This window comes from Bos indicus x Bos taurus, chromosome 20 (assembly GCF_003369695.1).
Source record: "Bos indicus x Bos taurus breed Angus x Brahman F1 hybrid chromosome 20, Bos_hybrid_MaternalHap_v2.0, whole genome shotgun sequence".
NCBI lineage: Eukaryota > Metazoa > Chordata > Mammalia > Artiodactyla > Bovidae > Bos > Bos indicus x Bos taurus.
In genome coordinates this window covers 10,316,196-10,339,053 of record NC_040095.1, presented here as the reverse complement: position 1 = coordinate 10,339,053, position 22,858 = coordinate 10,316,196, and the positions used below count along the sequence as shown (strand labels likewise).

General features: G+C 38.8%; 1 protein-coding gene and 1 pseudogene across 1 annotated transcript; both read left to right on the top strand.

Annotated features, from left to right (window-relative positions):
* Positions 1-1,681: 1,681 nt before the first annotated feature.
* Positions 1,682-22,417, top strand: CENPH (centromere protein H). Its single transcript, XM_027520480.1, has 9 exons — positions 1,682-1,959; positions 5,357-5,412; positions 11,601-11,649; positions 12,022-12,096; positions 14,077-14,133; positions 16,489-16,552; positions 16,877-16,928; positions 19,239-19,402; positions 20,047-22,417. Exons 1-9 carry the CDS (start codon positions 1,835-1,837, stop codon positions 20,137-20,139), a joined length of 735 nt encoding a protein of 244 aa, XP_027376281.1. The 5' UTR covers positions 1,682-1,834; the 3' UTR covers positions 20,140-22,417.
* LOC113878824 lies at positions 2,666-5,129 on the top strand (annotated as a pseudogene).
* Positions 22,418-22,858: the final 441 nt, after the last annotated feature.

The following is a 22,858-nucleotide window of genomic DNA, read 5'->3' as shown; positions in this document are numbered from 1 at the left end:
AATGGCACCCCACTCCAGTACTTTTGCCTAGAAAATCCCATGGACGGAGGAGCCTGGTAGGCTGCAATCCACGGGGTCGCTAGAGTCGGGCACGACTGAGCGACTTCACTTTCACTTTTCACTTTCATGCATTGGAGAAGGAAATGGCAACCCACTCCAGTGTTCTTGCCTGGAGAATCCCAGGGACGGGAAGCCTGGTGGGCTGCCGTTTCAGGGGTCGCACAGAGTCGGACACGACTAAAGCGACGCAGCAGCAGCAGCAGCAGTGGTGAACTTAACATTTTACATCCTACTATGCCTTTTGCATCTTTTACCAGGAGCCAAATTACTTTGATAATAGGAAAAAGGGTACAGCAGCAGTATTGTGTGAACAAGTTTAACTCTGGAGAAACTAGAGACTCTCCTGTTCAAAGAGCCCCGAGCTGCTTGTGCCACAAAGATCGTGTCACTTATGGGACTGATCATAGTGAAAAACTGCAAACCAATCAGGCATTTATGCCCTGCGTTTTCTCCATTACCTGGTCACTGCTCAGCTAAGCACTGGAGCATTAAATTCAGCTGAGAAAGGTCGATTGTAATCTGTCAGATCAAAAAACTGACATTCCGGGGCACTCAAACCTGTTGCAGCATGTGGGATCTTAGTTATCTAAGCAGGGATCAACCGCCTCTCCCCACAAAAAAGTGAAATAAAAAGTTCGAATCTTAAGCTGAATTTCACACTGAGAGTCTGCACTGCCTCCTGGAGGGCAGTGGGTATCTCTAACTTGGGCCTCTGGTTTCTCTGCCAAACGAGGGGCCTGGACTTACCGAGCCCTGAACAGAACTCTCAAATGCGTTTCTCTACCAGCCTGCCCTCCACACCCATCTTACAGGGCAGCAGATGGAAGGAGAATTCTAAAATGGATCAAGAATCGCTATCCCAGCTCAAAGGCTGAAAGACCGTTGATGTTGGGGTTCTCCCCTCCAGGTCGCAGTGCCACAAGCCTGAGAGTGCCCCCAAATGGCTGCAGCATAGCGCTTAGCCCAGCTGGACAGAGCTGACGGTTAACTTTTACTAGTCGTCTGTAATTGATGCCTTCAAACTGTGGTGCTGGAGAAGACTCATGAAATCTCTTGGACAGGAAGGAGATCAAACCAGTCAACTTGAAGAGAGATCAACCCTGAATATTCACTGGAAATACTGATGCTGAAGCTGAAAGTGGAAAGTGAAAGTCGCTCAGTCGTGTCCGACACTTTGTGACCCCACGGACTAAACATTCCATGGAATTCTCCAGGCCAGAATACTGGAGTGGGTAGCCTTTGCCTTCTCCAGGGGATCTTCCCAACCCAGAGATCCAGGGAATCCCGCATTGCAGGCGGATTCTTTACCGGCTGAGCCATAAGGAAAGCCCAAGTCCATCTGATGCGAACAGAAGACTCACTGGAAAACTCCCTGATGCTGGGAAAGGCTGAGGGCAGAAGAAGAGGGCGTCAGAGGATGAGAAGGCTGGATGGCATCACCCAGGCAATGAACTTGAACTTGGGCAAACTCTGGGAGACAGTGGGGGACAGGGAGGCCTGGCGTGCTGCAGTCCACGGGGTCGCAAAGAGTCGGACACGACTGGGCGACTGAACAACAACTTTAATTACTAAAGCTGGAATAAAAGAAGGTACAGCCGCAACTATGGCAACCAGAGACGGGGGGGGGAGGAAAGGGCGGGGCCATCAGGCGGAAGGGGTGTGACCGCGCGCGAAGACCCTCCGGCTGGTTCCGGGTATCAATTTTGTGGCGGGAAAAACGGTCCCTTCTGTGGTAGAGTCCGCCAGTCCTGAGTAGTAACTCTTCGCGCCCGGAATGGAGACGCAGTCCGAGGAGCAAGCCGTCACCAAGCCTGCGGACTCCGGAGGGGAAGGCGGGCCGCCGCAGGTCGCCGGCGCCCAGGCGGCGCGTCCGGAGGACCGCATGACCCTGCTGCTCAGGTTGTTCCCTCTGACCGACTGGGCAGGAGCCAAGTGGGGGTCTTGGCCAAGACTCTTTGCCGAAAATGTCTAGGGTTCTAATTCAGTGTCGGTCGCTTAATGGCTGGCGACTAGAGCATTCACTTAAGCTCTTTAAGCCCCTTTCTTCGTCTTGGAAAAGAGAGGGAAAATGACAGCTTCCTAGCTAAGTTGCCGTGGGAATTAAAAGAGAGATTATGGGGTCAGCGTTTAGCAAAGGGCCTACGGAGCTACAATTAACATCGCCTTTCTTAACCACTCATGCCCTGCGGTCCTGATTTTCAAGCCCTTTGTGGGTTGCATCCAAGCCCAGATTTATACTGGAGGGAGGTTTCTCTGCCCTTCTCTGTTATAGCTATGACCCTTTTCAATCCAGAAGCTGCGTGTTTTGTATTTTCTACCAGGAAGCAATGTCTGTACGTTGCTAAGGAAAAGACTTAATGAGAAAAGACATCAGTCTTCTACTCCAGTGGGCAACTATGGTCCTGGGCCTTATCCATCCTACTCTTTGTTTCTGTGTGACCCCTCAAGCTGAGATTAATTTTCATGGGTTTAAATGGTTGGGGGAAAAGTTACAAGATGTTAATAACAGGTGAAAATTATATGAAATTAAATTTCAATCTCCTTATGTAACGTTTTATTGGAACACAACTTGCAAGGAAAGAGTTGAGTAGTTACAGCAGATACCATGAGTGAGAGTGAGTAAAAGTCATTAAATTGTGTCTGATTCTTTGTAACCTTTATGGACTGTAGTCTGCCAGGCTCCTCTGTCCATGGAATTTTCCAGGCAAGAATACTGGAATGAGTAGCCATTCCCTTTTCCAGAAGTCTTCCCGACCCAGGGATTGAACCTGGGTCTCCTGCTTTGACAGGCAGATTCTTTATCATCTGAGCCACCAGGGAAGCCCACAGTAGGAAGCCTATAGGATCTACTATAGGACTCACAAAGCCTAAAATATTTACTTTCTAGTCCTTTACAGAAAAAAATTTGCAGACCTAAATTGTAACAAGGGAATTTTTAAAAAAAATAAGCTTTGTAACTGTATGTATTTCAACTTCATCACTGCTTTGAAAGGCCTCACCTAATAATAAACCTCAGAACCTCACCTTCAAAATTACCCCCCTACAAATGCACAACAGGTTCCTGCAAACGTGGAATCTTATAGCCCAGGTCTTACCCTTCCTTCCCCACTCCCACAGTTTTCCCCTTGCTCCTCACTCATGAAAGTTGCTAGGCAAATTTTTCACCTACAAGGGACTGAATATCTTCTATTAAAGACTCTGTGGGTATGGTTGGAAGTCTCCAGATAGTCATGCTTTTACATGGCTTTCCAACATCCAGCTCTGATTGGTACAAGACTTGGGTAGTTCTTCTTACCCTTAGATTTCATCAAGTGATTGCTCTTAATTTCTTTGGCTTTGGCTTCACTGACAACCAGAGCCCAGACTATTCCATTTGGGGGCAGGTCAGCTTCTTGGAGCCATTTTTGCAACCTCTGGTGCTCCAGAACCACAGGATCAACCTTTGTCTCATGATTATTGAGATATTGTTGCCCAGGAGCTGTTCTGTGGGTTCAAGTGGAATTGATCTGGCTGACTTACCATAAAGAGTCTGTCAAATGGAGTTATATTTACCAAGACTCACCATCCTTTCCTTCAAAATTTTCTCATGGAGGCATGCTGTCACCCATCCTCACGTGACTGATGAACTTCTTTGTATTCTCTCAAAGTCTCACCCTAGTCTTTGGGCCATACACCTAACCCTCTGAGAGTGAGTTGTGGGACCTGTGGGCAGAGATGGGCAACAATGATGGGGATTTAATTAACAATAGTCTCTTAAACAGTATATATAGGAAGAAGTTTAGAAGACACTGAGTGGGAGTTCTTTCCTTTTAACTATTCCCATTCATTTTATCTATGGGCCATCGGATCTGGTGAATTCCTATCCAGAGTTCTCAGAGCTATATAGGAAGTGCTCATATAGTCCAGGGTCAATTCCAAATGACCATAATAGCCACTGTTCACAGCTAGAAGATCCCATGGGTTTCTTGAAGGCATATAAGGGCTTCATCAGCTCCTGAACTGGAACGAGTAACTTTCCTGTATTACTTTCCCCTATTCCCATCTGTTGTGTATTACACTTAGGAAGAAATGCCCCAAAGAGGTCCTGGCCACCAGACACTATTCTCTCACAAAAGTCCACCTGACTCAACTGGTGAACAGCATTTAGTAAAAAAGGCAGCAGGAACTCTGGGGGTGACATAATAGCCCACTTCCCATTCCTTTGACCTTTGACCAAGTGTGTGGACTTGCCTTCATCTTTTTGTTCTCAGAAAACGCTGATGAACACTACTCACTGATGAAGACAGACATTCTTTTGTGTAAAAGTCTTTGAAACAGTTCTAAAAAATGAATAAAAATCCCTTTCTACCTACAATATGAAATAATAAAATATTAAAGATATAACATCTCCTTTTCCATCTCAGCTAAAAATGAATTATTGTTTCAGTGCATCATAAAATGCTGTCTTAAAGTCTTAAGAAATTGCCCTTTTCATTTGGAATTTTAAAACAGGGAACTTAAGCTGCGAAGCTTTAAAATTTTGTCTAATGTTCCTTAGCTGCTTAACTAGATCTCAGAGTCACAAAACAAACTCAGAACTGGGGAATTACCAGGTAAATATGAAACATCTAATAAGTAGTTATCATTTTACCCATAGCTCTTCTACCCATTTTTTGTATGATTTTTAAGTAAGTAGAGTCATAGGATGACTAAGAAACTATATAAATTACTTATTTATCCAAGGGTTAGTATCTTTGGTATTTTTCTGTATCTCTTAAGAATGTTTCAATCTGTTTGTAACTCATTACTGTGTTTGGGAGTTTACCACTTTGATCTATTTCTTTATGTAGTCTTCTCTTTAAGCTTTATTTCAGTGTGGCCCATTAAAAATAAATTTAAAAATCAAATTTTTAACTTTTCCTTACAGATGCTGTTTTCCTACTGTATTTCATTTTGTGTATTTTTCTGAGGCATAACATCTTGTATCCCTATTTTAAATGAGGCCAACCTGGAAGATCTGTTTTTTAAATATATATTTACTTATTTAGCTGTGCCAAGTCTTAGTTGCCATGTGTGGGAGGGAGCTTTCATTGCAGCATGTGGGATCTAGTTTCCCATCCAGGGATTGAACCTGGGCCCCTTGCATTGGGAGCACTGAGTCTTAACCGCTGGACCACCAGGGAAGTCCCTGGAAGATTTTAGTGCTGTTTATTTATACTCATTTTGTTGCATCAGATTCCAAAAAAGATGAGTTGATTTATCATAGTAATGAATAAAACCTCAATAATTATATAACTCTCTTCTTATCTGTTTTCAGGCTAAGAGCACAGACCAAACAACAACTCTTGGAATATAAGTCAATGGTTGATGCAAGTAAGGATTTCCATTTTCAAATAAGGTTTTATGAGTTTGATGATGAACAGTACTCCAGGGAAAAGATCAATTTTACAATTATTTATCTAGGGAAGTGGGGGTGTTAGGACTTCAGGAAAATTGAGTTCTATTGATTGGAAATTCCTGTAGGCTTAGCTACCATCAACAACTTGAACATTAAATTAGGAGATTAGATGATTGTTGAACAAGTGATCTGAGATCTATACTTTGAGAAACACTGGGTTAATGACATGAGAGCAGAAGGGAGATAGGCATAAAAGTGTGATAGACAATTTTCAATTCTATATAAAAATTTTAATTTATCTTTTACAATTATTCATCCAAAAATCTCAGGGCCAAGAGAGTAGTTAAATGATGGGTTTAGTCATCTTAAGTAATAAGCACCACCTGATTTATTATAAGCCCTTGGGTCACAAAGATAGATTTTGGTTACTTTTTCTTTCTCTATGAAATAAGCTTATAGAATAAAACCAAATAGTACAGTGTTGAATCAAGAATTGTGGAAAAGCCTAGGCACCTCATAGATGTTTTAGTTACTTCCCTGAGTCCATGTTTGAATCACCTCGATAATTTTTGTGCTCTGTTCAAGCTCACTTTAAGGCCACAGATCAGAAGGCATTTCTGGTATGTTTTTCATCCCCATTTTAGGGTTTCTAAAGTCATCTTAGGCAAAAAACAGAACAAAAGAAAACAAAACCTTAAAAAAAGATGGGCCCCCAGCCTCTCTTCTGCTTACCATAGCTAGTAACCATAGGAGTTAGGAAGTGAATCAGACCTTACTGGCTCTAAAGTCATGTCCCTTTTGTAACATCAATAATGCCTATATAAGAATATATATTATCTATAAAGTACTTATATATATATAAGTATATATGTATTACAGTCACTTTGCTGTATACCTGAAACTAACACAACATTGTAAATCAACTATAATTCGATTAAAAAATGCTTACCTCAAAGATGATCAGTAGGTCACTGTCCTTCCCCTGGAGGAATTAATGGTGTCCTTCTTTCCAAAGCCTGTGTTCCTTGTATTAAACAAATTACATTTATCTTAGACAAGAGAAGTAGGACTTGTCTAGTCCTTTTACTGGCATGAGAGCCCACGTAATACATAAGAAAGTATAACTGATGTTAGACGATGAGGCGTAGGGGAAAAGCTATTCAAAATTTGAACCACTGAGGAATTATCTCTAGAGGTAATCATGCAATCATAGTTGAATGCATGGATGCTAGGAATGGAGATATGGTTTGAACAAGGCTGACTTTATCCTCATGGAGCTTAAATTCTATGTAGCAAAACAGGTAAGCAAAGAGACTTGAGATAATTATGAGGTGAAGTAAATGTGAGATGAAGGAAATAATGATATGATAAGAGGGAAGGGCTACTTTAGATACAGTAATCAGAGATGGATTCTTCAAGAAGATGACCTTAGAGCTAAAATCCAAGTGATAAGAATCTGCCTCCTCTTGCAGTTCTTGTTTGCCCTGTATAGCTAATTTTAAAGGAGTTGTGACATCTGAAAACTTGAGTAGATTTAATAGTCTGCACTCTAGAATTTCTACAGCTAAAGGAGAGGACTGATTGCTATGGCTTCCTGGTGGCTCAGATGGTAAAGAATCTGCCTGCAGTGCAGGAGACCTGGGTTCGAACCCTAGGTTGGGAAGATCCCATGGAGAAAGGAATGGCAACCCACTTCAGTGTTCTTGACTGGAGCATTCCATGGACAGAGGGCTTAGTCCATGGGGTCAAAAAGAATGGGACGTGACTGAGCCCCTAACACACACATAAGAAGTTAGGTTTTAGTTTTGAAGAGAAGATATGTATCTAAAATTGATTAGTTTTTACCATTAAAAAATACTGAGACTTTATTGCTTGAAAGCTTTTTTTTTTTAATTTACAATAAGTGCATCGATTTTGAGGGTATAATTGGATGAGTTTTTTGTTGTGATGTTGTTTTAAAGATTTGTTTATTTTTTGGCTGTGGTGAGTCTTCATTGCACACTGGCTTTCTCAAGTTGTGGCAAGTGGAGGCTCATCTCTAGTTGTGGTGTGCAAGCTTCTCATTGCAGCAGCTTTTCTTGTTTCAAAGCATGGATTCTAGGTGCATGGGCTTCAGGAGTTGCAGCGCATGGGCTCAGTTAGTTGTGGCTCCTGGGCTCTAGGGCATAGGCTCAATAATTGTCACACAGGTTTAGTTGCTCCACATGTGGGATCCTCTCAAACCAGGGTTCAGACTGGTATCCCTTAGCTTACAAGGAGGATTCTTAACCACTGGATCACCAGGGAAGCCCAGTTTGATGAGTTTTGACAAATGTATACATCTGTTTTGGAGAAGGCAATGGCACCCCACTCCAGTACTCCTGCCTGGAAAATCCCATGGATGGAGGAGCCTGGTGGGCTGCAGTCCATGGGGTCACTGAGAGTCGGACATGACTGAGCGACTTCACTTTGACTTTTCACTTTCATGCATTGGAGAAGGAAATGGCAACCCACTCCAGTATTCTTGCCTGGAGAATCCCAGGGATGGGGGAGCCTGGTGGGCTGCCGTCTATGGGGTCGCACAGAGTCGGACACGACTGAAGTGACTTGGCATACATCTCTTTAATCAAGATCACCACTAAAATCAAAGATGTAAACAGAAAGAGACTCACAGACTTAGAAGATGAACTTACTTGATGTGTGACTAGTACAACTAATTTCACTTTAGTTTTACTTTAGTTGTACTACTCATATATCAAATGCTTCAGCCACCATGTGGCTGGTGGCTACCATATTGGACAGTGCAGATATTAAGCATTTCATTTATCACAGAACAGTGCTTTTGGAGAGCACTGTTCTAGAATTTGATGTAAATGTATTTATATGGTGGTTTTGTTTTTTTCCCAACATCTTTGTTTTGTGACTTAATTCACGCAACAAAATTCACCATTTTAAAATGCACAATTCAGTAACTTTTAGTATTATTTACAATGTTGTGTAACCATTACCACTATCTAATTGCAGAACATTTGCATTACTCTATAGATCAGATCAGATCAGATCAGTCGCTCAGTCGTGTGCGACTCTTTGCGACCCCATGAATCGCAGCACGCCAGGCCTCCCTGTCCATCACCAACTCCCGGAGTTCACTCAGACTCACGTCCATCGAGTCAGTGATGCCATGCAGTCATCTCATCCTCTGTCGTCCCCTTCTCCTCTTGCCCCCAATCCCTCCCAGCATCAGGGTCTTTTCCAATGAGTTGACTCTTTGCATGAGGTGGCCAAAGTACTGGAGTTGCAGCTTCCGCATCATTCCTTCCAAAGAAATCCCAGGGCTGATCTCCTTCAGAATGGACTGGTTGGATCTCCTTGCAGTCCAAGGGACTCTCAAGAGTCTTCTCCAACACCACAGTTCAAAAGCATCAATTCTTCGGTGCTCAGCCTTCTTCACAGTCCAACTCTCACATCCATACATGACCACAGGAAAAACCATAGCCTTGACTAGATGAACCTTTGTTGGCAAAGTAATGTCTCTGCTTTTGAGTATGCTATCTAGGTTGGTCATAGCTTTCCTTCCAAGGAGTAAGCGTCTTTTTATTTCATGGCTGCAGTCACCATGTACAGTGATTTTGGAGCCCAGAAAAATAAAGTCTGACGCTGTTTCCACTGTTTCCCCATCTATTTCCCATGAAGTGATGGGACCGGATGCCATGATCTTCGTTTTCTGAATGTTGAGCTTTAAGCCAACTTTTTCACTCTCCTCTTTCACTTTCATCCAGAGCCTTTTTAGTTTCTCTTCACTTTCTGCCATAAGGGTGGTGTCATCTGCATATCTGAGGTTATTGATATTTCTCCCGGCAATCTTGACTCCAGCTTGAGTTTCTTCCAGTCCAGCGTTTCTTATGATGTACTCTGCATATAAGTTAAATAAACAGGGTGACAATATACAGCCTTGACGTACTCCTTTTCCTATTCAGAACCAGTCTGTTGTTCCATGTCCAGTTCTAACTGTTGCTTCCTAACCTGCATACAAATTTCTCAAGAGGCAGATCAGGCCCCAAACCTGTCAGTAGTCACTCCCAAAGGGTCTGGCTACTTTTTGCACAGTGTAGCATTTTTGTGATTCATCCATGCTCTTTTGTTTCAGTAATACATTCCTTTTTATGGTGAAGTACATTTTATGATGACTGCACCACGATTTGTTAATCCATTTACCTGTTGATGAACATTTGAATTGTTTCCAGTGTTTGCCCCTCATAAATAAAGCTGCTATGGACAGTTGTCATTTGTATATATTTTTGTGGACATTTGCTTTCATTTCTCTTGGTTAAATACCTAAAAGTGAAATTTCAAGGTGATATGGTAAGTGTATGTTTAACTTTTTAAGAAACTACCAAACTGCTAAAATAATTATACCATTATGGCAGATTCCTCCCCATCAGTGTATGAGATTTCCAGTTACTCAATATCTTCTCCAAAACTTTGTACTGTCAGTCTTTTTAAATTTTAGCCACTCTAGTAAGTATGTAGTGATATATTTATGTGGTTTTAATTTATATTTTCCTAATAACTAATGTTGTTGATCATCTTTTCATGTCTTATTGGTAGTTTACTTTTTTGAAGTGTCCTTTCAAATCTTTGCCCATTTTTGGTTAGATTGTTAGTCTTACTGAGTTTGAGTTTCAATTAAAGGTGAAAATATTATATATTCTCTTAAACATTCACTTCAAAAAATAAATACAGTCCTGTTTCAGATGAATAAATATATATATATGTGTGTGTGTGTGTGTGTGTATGTATATATATGTATATATATATGGTAGAAATTTTCTCCTAGTTTTTTGCTTTTTTATTTTCTTAACAGTGTCTTTTCAGGAGCAGAAGGCATTAATTTTTATGAAGTGTTGTTTTTTTACTGTTTTTCTTTTGTGATTTGTGGTTTTTGAGTTCTAAGAAACTGACTACTTCAAGGCTGCAGAGATTTTCTCCTATGTATGTTCTAGAAGTCTTAAAGTTTTAAGTTCACCATTCAGTGCTGTGATTCATCTTGGGTTAAGTTTTGTGTATATAGTGTGAGCTAAGTAAGGGTCAAGACTCATTTTTTCCGTGTGTGACCCATTGTATATGTGTAGGTCTATTTCTGGACTTGTTCTTCTGTTGCTTTGAGTAATTTGTTTGCCTTTACAATGGTCCCACACTGTTCGGATTACTGTAGCTTTATAGTAAGTCTAGATTATCAGCCACTATAAGTCCTTCAAGTTCATTCTTTGTCAAAATTGTTTTTACTGTTCTCGGTCCTTTATTTTTCTATATGCATTTTAAAATCAGCTTGTCAATTTCTGGGATTTTGAGTGGGACTATGGTAGCTCAGCTGGTAAAGAATCCACCTGCACTGCAGGAGACCCCGGTTCGATCCCTGGGTCAGGAAGATCCCCTGGAGGAGGACATGGCAACACACACTAGTATTTTTGCCTGGAGAATCCCCATGGAGGAGCCTGTTGGGCTACGGTCCAGGGGGTCACAAAGAGTCAGACCCGACTGAGCCACTAAGCACAACACAGCACATAGATCAGTATGGGTGAGTTCGTTATATTAGCAGTTGTTATATTAGCCATGATTCTCCCAGTACGTATAGGTAGTATATCTTTCCATTTTACTGTTTGATGGTGTTTAGTGTAGAGGTCATACATACATGTGTTTTGTTAAACTTATCCTTAATTATTTCGTGTTTTTGGATGTAACTTTACATATATTTAAAAATTTTTATATATAGACATAGTTTCTATATTTTTACATTGATCTTGATTTTTTTACTCTCTTTTTGTATCATTCTAATCTGTGCTGTCTAATATGTTAGTCACTAGCTCCATGTGACCACTGAACACTTGAAATATGGTCATTCCTCATTGAGAAGGACTAAATGTAAAATATGAACAGGAGGAGAGATTGTGAACTATTTCAACAGTAATTCTAAATAGCTTACATGTTAAAGTGACAATATTTTGGATCTACTGGGTTAAATAAGCTATATTAAAATTAATTTCACTTGTTTCTTTACTTTTGTAATGTGGAAACTAGAAATTTTAAATTACATATTTGGTTTGCATTTGTGGCTCACATTATATTTTTGTTGGACAATGCTTTTCTGAAATATTACTAACTTCAAAAATTTATTTATTTGTAGATGAAGAAAAGACTCCAGAACAAATCATGCAGGAAAAGCAAATTGAAGCGTATGTCTTAATTTTAAATTTTTAGTTGCGGTTTTTACAGATTTAATAATGTTATCCATCTTATAATATTGTCTTTCTGTTTCCTTTCTTTGTTTTTCCACGTAATTTGTCATGCAAATGTTGAGAAGTTACTGATGTGGGATGTCGACTTAGATGCACATGAGTGAGCTACCACTAACAAGATATTTATCAAAGTAACTCAGTGGGAGTCAGGTTACCAAATCCGGAAATGTGTCAGTATGGGATCCTGTAGAATACTATTATTTAGATAACAGGCATTTTACTTTCTTCAAAGATTTACTTTAAACCTTTATTCCAGTAGTTACTTTATCTGACATTGCTGACATTCTTTGGTTCATGCTTCTTTGGCAGTAAAATTGAAGAACTAGAAAATGAAGTTGAAGAGGCAAAAACTGCTTTTGAAATGAAAAAGCTTGCATTAGACAGGTAATTATTACATTTTAAGTATGCAAGATGGGTATGGCTCAGGGTGGGTTGTGTGTGTGCTAAGTCGGTTCAGTCATGTCCAGCTCTTTGCTACCCTATGGAGCCCACTAGGCTCCTCTGTCCATGGGATTCTCTAGGCAAGAATACTGGAGCAGGTTGCCATGCCCTCCTTCAGGGGATCTTCTCGAGCCAGGGATTGAACTGGAATCTCTTATGTCTCCTGCTTTGGCAGGTGGGTTCTTTATCACTAGTCTGAATTAATCAAAATGATGATTAGTTGATGGTCCCACAAATTTTGAGCCCTGAGAGAAAAGTTACATCATTAATGTTTTCATTTGAAGAAGTTACGTAAGACAGTGTTAATAAGAAAATGTCAATCAAGACAATAGAAGTGTGAGGTTAAATCACATTCGGTGTTTGAAAGGATTATACGATTTATTTTTGGTTGTGCTAGGTCTTAGTCGTGGGACGAAGAATCTTTAGTTGCAGCATGTGGGATTTAGTTCCCCAGCCAGGAATTGAACCCAGGCCCCTGCATTGGGAGCTTGGAGTCTTAGCTACTGGGCTACCAGGGAAGTCTCATATTTATTCCAGTAACTCTTAATGGAGTAAGGGAATTGTCATTGAGTTTAAATGTATTTTTAATTTTAGACTTTGGATCTATATTTTAGAATTCATTCACCAAATATTTGAGTGCTTACTGTGTCAGAGCTTTGTGCTGGACGCTGGTATACAGCTGTCAGTAAGACAAACGTAGTCTCTATTATAGACTTGTGATCTGAATTAATAATCTCAATTCAATGAATGACTCTAATTGTCTTTCCCCCTTGTATTTCTGACCTTCCCAGATACATTTACTTATATTTAATTGAAAATAGTTAAAGTCCTTTTAATTACTTCTAGCAGTGAACTTTTTCCCCTCATTTAATGTGCTGGCTCATTATATAGATGATATTTTTTGACTAAGATCAGAGCTATTAAGATATCCTCTTTAATGAAATGACTAATATTGCTGAGCTTATTGCCTTTTTATTATTATTTATTTACTAGCTGTTGAATTTAAAAACAAATTATAGTGCTTGCTTATACATAGACATATTTTAAAGTTTATAGTCGAGTATGGCTTTGTATTCCCTAACTCTACCTAATTTGAGCCTGCTGATCTGTATGCCTTTTTTCCTTCTTCCAGTTTTATTGAGATATAACTGACATACAGCAGTGTATAAGTTTGGGCTTCCCTTGGCAGCTCAGTGGCAAAGAATCCACCAGCCAATGCAGAAGGCATGGATTCAATCCCTGGGTCAGGAATATCCCCTGGAGAAAGGAAGTAGTAACCCACTCCAGTATTCTTGCCTGGAAAATCTCATAGACAGAGGAGCCTGGCAGGCTACAGTCCATGGGGTCACAAAAGAGTCGGACACAACTTAGCGGCTAAACAATAACTGTATAAGTTTAAGGTGTAGAACATGTTTTGACTTACATGCATCCTGAAATGATCATCACAGTAGGTTTAGTGAACATCAACCATCTCATATAGATACAAAATTTAAAAAATAGAAAAAAAAATTTTTTCTTGTGAGAATTTTTAGATTTATTCTCCTAACTTTCATATGTAACTTATAGCAATGTTAATTGTATTTTATCATATTGTGCATTACATTTTGTAGTGCCTTATTGCTTCCTCCCAGCCCTGCACCTAGGTTGATGGTTTAGAGAGCAAGTTCAGGCAGGGTGTCAGGTCAGCTCAGCCCCTCTGCCTGCCCATGCACAGCCACATGTAACAGCCCCCTCCCTCTTGGTGCTACTTCATGTTTCTATGACTGACTTATCAAATTATTTCCCATATAATACTGTTTAAAAACCTACTTTTGTTTTATGTTACATTTAAATAGAAATCAATCCATGTTGTATTTTTAAATATTCTTTTCACTGTACCATAAATGTTACCCATGTTTTATAATGGATTTTTTTCCTCTATAGGATGCAACTTTCAACTGCACTTAAAAAACACCTGGAGAAGGTTGACATTAAGACTAGGTATGTTTTTTTGTTTGTTTTATGTTTTCTGGATTTGGTAAGGATGGCAGTAAGGGAGATCACATAATGATTAGTTCCATGAATTTTTTTTTTTAATTGTCTGTCACTGTTGACCACCTTTATCTGGGAAATAAGAAAAGTAGGCTCGTCTCATCATTACAAACTTTATAGTCCTACTGACATCCTGTTCCAAATGGATGGGACCCTGAGAATCAATGGAGGTTTTACCCAGATGATCTATAATTTTGAAGGAAGCTTTTGAAAGTTAACTTTTGTTTGGTACTTACTGTAAGACAAGAACAATGCTATCTCATTTAAGCCAACAATAACCCAATGAGATAGGAAATATACTCCTCATTTTTCATGGGCAGAAATGAGCAACTTATATAATTTGCCAAGGAATATAAAATAAAGACTCTGGCATTCAAGGTCATCTGTGATCCGATCCTAAGACGGGAAGCTGGCAACCCACATATAACAAGCCTCCCAAAGGATGGTGGCACTAGGAAATATGAGAACCGCTCTTCTTGCCCAGTCTTATTTCTGCCCTTTTACTCCAGCTGTACCAAACTGCTTGTTAGGTAGTCTTCGTAATTACACTTGACCCTTGGACAGCATGGGTTTGAACTGCTTGAGTCCACTTCTATGCAGGTGTTTTGTGTTTGTTTGTTTTCAATAAATATAGTACCTGTATTTTCATTTTACAGATCTTTAAGTATGGGGGAAAGTTTGTATTTATTTAGAGGTCACGGTATGTGGAATCAGTGAACTGGGGTTTAATCCAGACTGTTTCAGCTTTCTGTCCTCGGGTGAGCCATTTAATTCCTGTGTTCTTGAGGCAGAGGTAGCAGTGCTGTGCACTGTGTGGACAGTTGGTAACTAACCACCCACTCTACCTGCATTGTTCAAGGATCAACTGTACTTTTCCATCCTTTAAGACTCAGGGTTTCCTTGTTCTACCCTTTCCACAACTCTTACACAATCCATTACTGATTCTAATGAAGTCATAACGATGGTTGTGGATTTATTTTTTTCCCCCATAAGATTCTTTCCTCTTTGAAAACAGGTACTGTGTTTTATTCTATTTTATAATCTTGGTGCCTGGCACAATCTTGACATGAAGTAGTCTCTCAGAAATACTTGTTGAAGAAATGGGGAATAAAAGCAGTTGATTTAGTGAAACTGTTCTGTCTGATATAGTTAGATACATGTCATTATACATTTGTCAGAATGCATAGAATGTACAACATCAAGAGTGAACCCTAGTGTAAACTCTGGACTTTGGATGATAATGATGTGTCAGTGTAGGTTCATCATTTATAACAGATGAGCTACTCTGGTGGGGGAGGCTGTGCAACTGTGGGGCCAGAGGGTATACGGGTTTCCCTCCACTTGGTTTTTCCCTGAACCTAAAACTGGTCTAAAAACTAACATCCAGGGACTTCCCTAGTGGAACTGCTGCTGCTAAGTCACTTCAGTTGTGTCCGACTCTGTGCAACCCCATAGACGGCAGCCCACAAGGCTCCCCCGTCCCTGGGATTCTCCAGGGAAGAACACTGGAGTGGGTTGCCATTTCCTTCTCCAATGCATGAAAGTGAAAAGTGAAAGTCAAGTCGCTCAGTCATATCCGACTCTTAGCGACCCCATGGACTGCAGCTTACCAGGCTTCTCCGTCCATAGGATTTTCCAGGAAAAAGTACTGGAATGGGGTGCCATTGCCTTCTCTGTCCCTAGTGGAACAGAGACTAAGAATTTGCACTCCCTATGCAGGGGGCCTGGGTTTGATCCTTGGTCAGGGATCTAGATCCCATGTGCCTCAACTAAAGGTCCCACATGCTACAATGAGGATGGAAGATCCTGTGTACCGAAACTAAGACCCAGCACAGCCAAATTAATTGATTTTTAAAAAATCCTAAAGTCCGTTTCCAAAAAAAACATTATGTATTAGCAAGTTATTAGGGTTTTTTTCTCCCTAAGTATGAGATTTTTAGAAATGTTCCTGGGGACTTCCTTTGCAGTCCAGTAGTTAAGACTCTATGTTTTCACTGCAGAAGACACTGGTTCAATCCTTGGTCAGGGAACTAAGATCCTGCATGCTATGGGGTATGGCCAAGGAAAAAAAAAAAGAAATGTTCCTACATGCTTAAATTTTATATTCTTTGTTGTCTATGAGCAAAAATTTTTCTAGGGAAATGCATCAGAAATTTAGTTTACACCAAACTTTTCTAGACTTATTTTGTTAAACAGTGACTATATTGAAGTATACATTGGATATAATGAAAGTATATATATACTGATTTGTTAATTAATGAAAATTTTTAAACTTAGTAAATCATATTTTTTATTCCTTTTCAGTGTGCTCATGGATAACATGAAACAAATACTAAATCTGAATAAATTAATAATGAAATCACAGCAGGTAATTTTGAACATAAAGCTGCTTATGCATTCTCATGATTTCAGTAACACATTCTTGCTGGTAACTGTATGTGACTAAATAGGATTGCCCAAAGACTGGTATGTTTGGAATTCAGTATCCTTAAGTTTTCTGTCTTTTCATAGTTCCATTATTTCTAATTATCTACTTATCATTTAAGCTACTCTTTCTTTCCCTTTTGTTGTGTAAAAATAGAGGAACTGAAAACTGAAGCTCAGAAAATATGAATAGATAAAATTCAATGATTTAAATATTATAGGTGTATTCTTAGGTTATGTGCCTTAATCTTTTTATTTCTAATAACAGGAAACTTGGGATTTGGAGGAAAAATTGCTTGATGTTAGAAAGAAGAGATTGCGTATGTAGAACACTTTTTGGCTCTTTTTTTCGAGAACACATTTTTCACTTAATACGAAGATCTCCCAATCACTGAAAATTTTAATTTTCAAATTTTCTTAAAACTTTGGACATGGCAATTTAAAGAGTAGTATACAGAGTGCAATTTGCTTGATCCATTGTTTTAGAACTTTAAATCACAAAAATTAATACTTTCTCAGTGGGGGTAAAATATCAAGTGATACAGAAAAGTATAATGTGAAAGCCATATCTCCTTGTGTGAGCACCATTAGATATACATCATTTCAGGCCTTTTTCCACATCCACGTTAACATTTATAATTTCTTTTAATTATTTATTTATTTTATTTTTTGCGAGGAGTTTTCACTGACTGTGGTGAGCAGAGGCTATATTCTTTGTTGCAGTACTTCACTTCTTATTGTGGTGGCTTCTGTTGTCGTGGAGCACAGGCTCTAGGTGTGAACGCTTCAGTAGCTGCAGCACACAGGCTCAGTACTTGTGGTGCTAGGGCTTAGTTACCCCACGACATGTGGAATCCTCCCAGACTTGGGATTGAACCCATGTCCCCTGCATGGCAAGCAGATTCCTGGGGAAGTCCATACATAATTTTATTTTTTTGGTACATAATTTTTAAATGATCACTTGATACATATGGTTCTATAGTTTAACTTAACATGAGATGGCTTTTTGCATTGAAATTATTGAAATGTTTTATTGAAATCTATTTCAGAGAGAACTAAGGCTAGTTCTACATATTCTCTATAAAGAATTTGAAAACAAACATATACCTAAGAAAAATTTTTTATTTTATCAAGAGATAATCGATCTTCAGTGCTTTTTATTTATAAAATTGGCATAATTTTATTCTGTAGTACTCTTTTCATTTAACAGTTATAGGCATGATTTATTATTTTAAAATACTATGTATATTTCCCTTTTAAAAATTATTGATTTATTTTTATTATTTTTGGCTGTGCTGGGTCTTCACTGCTGCACGGACTTTTCTCTAGCTGTGGCAAGCGAGGGCTACTCTTAGTTGCCGTGCTGGGCTTCTCATTGCAGTGGCTTCTTTTGTGGAGCAAAAGGCACAGGGCACACTCTAGGGCACAGGGGCTTCAGTAGTTTGGGCACATGGGCTCAGTAGTTGCAGTGCCTGGGCTCTAGAGCACAGATTCAATATTTGTGGCACATGGACTTATTTTCTTCCACGGCACATGGGATCTTCCTGGATCAGGGATCAAACTCTTGTCTCCTGCATTGGCAGGTGGATTCTTTACCACTGAGCCACCAGGGAAGCCCCTAGATTTGCCTTTTGTAAGTAATCTCAGGGTCAGAAGTAGTCCTGTCACCTGTCTAATCACTCTTTGCTTTTTTTTCCATTGCATTCCAACCTACTTTTGATACATCAGTGTCAAGGAACTGAGCTCCTGAGATATACCCATTTATATTTTTAAATACTGTCTGTCCCCAACTTATGATGTTTCAACTTACAGTTTTTTTACTTTATGATGATATGCATTCAGTAGAAACTGAATTCAGATTTTGAATTTTGCTTTTTTCCTGGGCTCATTATAGTCTCTCATGTGATGCCAGGCAGCAGCAGCCAAGTGATCATGAGAATAAACCACCAATACATTTACAACTATTTTTCACTTTTAGTATTCAATAAATTACATGAGATATTTAATATATTGTTATAAAGCAGGCTTTGTGTTAAGTGGTTTTGCCCAATTGCAGGCTAATGGAAGTGTTCCAAGCATGTTTAAGGCAGGCTAGACTAAGCTGTGATATTTGGTGGATTAGCTACATTTTTGCCTTAGGATATTTTCAACTGAGGATGAAAGGAAGATCTCTAGTGTAATTCTTAGAATATTTTAGGAACAACAAAAAAAATGGTTGATGATATTTATCCCTGGAGAAGGGGATCTTACCTTTCCTTGAAAATTTATTAATATGTAATTTTTGTAAATTAAGGGGGGGGAGTATTTCCTTACATATATCACCTATTTTTTGGCAACCCAGAGGAAGTCCTCTGACATGATGCCATGGCAGACATTTGTAGACAGTATCATTGTCATGCATGCACAATTGAACATCTCAAAGAGGGCATTGCCAAGTATGAAATTAAAATATTGGTGTTTTGCACCAGAGAAATCATTTTCATGTCAGAATGGAACTGCAACCTAAAATGCATATTAAAATTTTTCCCTTGACTGAAATAATCAGGAACTGTTCTGCTTCATAAGCTTTCAAGATTCTTGTTTATAGGAGTTGTCATATATAGTATATTGCTTTATTTTTAACCCAACAGAATTAAAACAAGCTTCAGAAAGAAAGCTTTTAGAAATACAGACTGAAAAGAACAAACAGAAAGATGATTTGGATAGTATGGAAAATTCAGACAAAATAAAGGCCATACAACAAAACCTGGAGACAGAGATACAGATTACTACAGTTATTCAACATGTGTTCCAGGTAATGTTTATATAAAGTGGGAAGAGGGGTAAAGAACTTTTAAAAAGCGATTAATTCTATTATTTTCAGGCTTCATATTTTTATATATAACTGAATTAACTCAGTATCATTGAGCTGCAGTTTCTCAAAGAATAATGACCAGAATTTTCATTAATTATAACCCTAATCAGTCCTCCATTGCCTACCACAAAAATAATCTTCACCTTTATCAAAGTCTTGGAACTTTGCAAGGGCTGAGAATTAAGCTCTTTAACCTCTTGTCAAAATAATGCATGTTACTTACAATTTAATTGTTTTTCACTGTAGAAATGCAAAATGAACTCTGAACCATAACTATAATCTTTTTCCTCTAGGAAACACTACAAATATTCTTCCTTAAGAGGTAAAAACTATCTACAAAAACTGGCAAAGCAGAAAAGTTGTTATAAACATTGTAAATATTTCCCTAGCATTATGGCGATCAAAGTTGAAGCCTTACTGAAAATAGAAATAAAGATACAAGAATGTATTTACTATTTTTTCCCATCATCACAGAGTAAATGTTCACACCTAGTTCTGTAAATATTTGATAAATGAAAGACGATTTTTAAAAAATACTGCCGAGAACTTTAATTTTAAAACAATTTTTTTTTTTTTAATTACAGAACCTCATTTTGGGGAGTAAAGTCAACTGGGCAGAGGATCCTGCCCTCAAGGAAACTGTTCTGCAGCTTGAGAAGAATCTCACAATGATCTAACAGGAATTCTAGTTTGATATTTTTTGTTTCTGTTTTAATGTCATTTAAAAAGAAATTTCAAGTGAAATGCTTTTCAGTGTTTTGGGAACGATTCTAATACTGCAGTTATTTTTTTTTAGCTTGAGTTAAGTGTTACATGGAATCTATTGTTTTAAATATAATAAAGTGACTGGCATAGTCTAAATCTGAAAATCTTAGCCTTGGAAGGGTCCCAAAAGACATCTAGTCCAGCCTCCTACTGAATATGGACATTTTTTCTACAGCATTCCTGGAAATCTCAGCTCCCATTTGTAATACTTCTGTGTATTTGTTTATCAACAAAATATTAGAAAGTTAGAAAAGCATATCCACACACATCTTTGTTTTTTTTTTTCAACTGTCAACTGTATTTTATTCAGGTAAATCTCATTTTGGTTCAACTCACTACAGATTTTTTTTTTTTTTTTTTTTGCCTTTTTTAAAAAATCGAGGGGACTTCCCTGGTGTTCCAATGGCTGAGACTCCATGCTCCCAGTGCAGGGGGCCAAGGTTCAGTTCCTGGTCAGGGAACTACATCCCACATGGCTGCAGTGAAGAGTGTGCATGCCACAGCTGAAGATCCCGCATGTGGCAGCTACGACCAGGTGCAGCCAAATAAGCAGTTTTTGTAAAAAAATTTAAAAATTGAGGTATAATTGATACCTAACACTGTGTAAGTTTAAGATGTACAACATTGTTGATCTGACCACCATTAGCTAACATCTTCATCGTGTCACATAAGTATCATTTCTTGATCATGGTGAGAATATTTAAGATTATCCTCCTAGTAACTTTGAAGTGTGTAATGCATTAATTTGGAGCTGTTGATAATTTTTATAGACACTGTAGTCTTTTCAACATTATTTTAAGAAAGACTTTAAATTTGAAAAGATGTACTGCAATGGACAACAGTATTAGAAATCTGTTCTTTAGATCAGTAACAAAAATGATATTTGCCTAAATTTGAATTCTGAAAGCTTTTCTTTGGAATATTTATAGTTTGGCTTCATTTGTTTTGATAAATCATAATTTATGTGTAGCTTTTTATACGTGGTTACTCTTTTCTCCACAGTGTATTCTTGGAAATGGTCCATGTGAATTATAAAACAAGTTATATTTTTCTCATAGAAAAACTTTCTGGAAAATACTTTCCTGATCCAAAGACATGGCATTAAATGTTATCATAGAGGCACACTTTATTAGTGCATCCCAACTCAAAGGATTATCACCATCCTCAGAAAAACTTCGTGCATTTTCCTAAGAGTTTATTGTCCTGTAGTGTGCTCCCTCTTAAATCCCAGCTCTGAGAAAGAAATTGTATTAGTTATCTTTCTTGGAAATCATGCTGAATAACAACCTCAAATCTCAGTGACTTACAAGAAATACATTCTCTGTTGGATCCATGGTTTGGCTCATTATCCTAGGACTCAGGCTGAGGGAGCAGCCACTATCTGAAACACATGCTCATGGCTTATGAGGCCAAGTCAAATTATGCAAGCACATTTGATCTCTACTGAGAGCAAGTGTACATATCCACCCAGGTTCCATTGACCAAGCTCAACACTCAACCTCTCTCACAGCAGGAAGTGCTGAGTTTCAGAGTAGGGGAAAGCAAATGGATATTTGCTGAAAAGAATATAGTCTACCACAGCCTGCTACCTTGGTCTTAAATATTAATTTCCCTTCTGCATGTAAAAGATGCGCCTTTCCCCAAAGATGGTAAGCCAACAATGTCACCCAGGCATACCAGTTTCAAAGAGTCTCCAGTTATGTTCAGATGGATTCTTCCTGATCTGGAGACCCTATGACCTGAAAAGACAAATGATGTTGCTTCACACAGTCAGCAAATAATGGTGACTGGGGCAATTCTGAAATACTGCTTGGCAAAGGAAAGGAAGAGCCCTTCTAAGGGGACAGGGAACACCTTTGGGTTTTGCTCTTGTTCTTCTGTCAAGAAGCAGTTCTTTATCTGTGGTCCTTCACTCTGCCCTTTGGGAGGTTCTCCCTGTCCATTACTAACTTGGACCATATCTGAAGAGGGCATCAGAGATTATGCCCATCTGAAGAGCTTTCTCAATTGGGGACTGAAATATTTTACATCTCAAACACAGTCTAAAAATCCAGGCTAGTGGTGTCTTTGCTAATACACTTTTTCTCAAAAATGTGGGAATGATGGTTGTTTTGGTTGGCTATTTCCTCATATCAAACTGATTTACCAGCTGCCTGAGTTTGTAAATAAAGTTTTATTGGAACAAAGCCACACCCACACGTTTACATATTATCTATGGCTGCCTTTCTTCTACAATAGCATACGTTGGTCCCCTGCTTATGATGGTTCAACTTAGGATTTTTCAACTCTATGATGGTGTAAAAGCTATATGCATTCGGTAGAGACCATACTTCAAATTTTGATCTTTTCCTGGGCTAACACTCTCAGGATCTATAGTAATGGGGGCAGCAGCAGCAAGCCACATCTGTCAGCCACACAGTCACAGAGGCGAACACCGATATACTTACAACCATTCTGGTTTTCACTTTCAGTACAGTAGTCAGTAAGTTACATGACATACGCAGTACTTTAGTATAAAATAGGCTGCGTTAGGTGATTTTGCCTAACTAGGTTAATGTAAATGTTCTGAGCACATTTAAGATTAGGTATATTAAATGCTTTTTGACTTAGGATATTTTCAACTTAGGATGG

Coding starts and splice junctions, on each gene's coding strand:
- CENPH (XM_027520480.1), top strand. CDS start 1,835: ATGGAGACGCAGTCCGAGGAGCAAGCCGTCACCAAGCCTGCGGACTCC. Junction 16,929..19,238: donor TGTTAGAAAGAAGAGATTGC/GTATGTAGAACA, acceptor TTAACCCAACAG/AATTAAAACAAGCTTCAGAA. Junction 19,403..20,046: donor TTATTCAACATGTGTTCCAG/GTAATGTTTATA, acceptor TTTTAATTACAG/AACCTCATTTTGGGGAGTAA.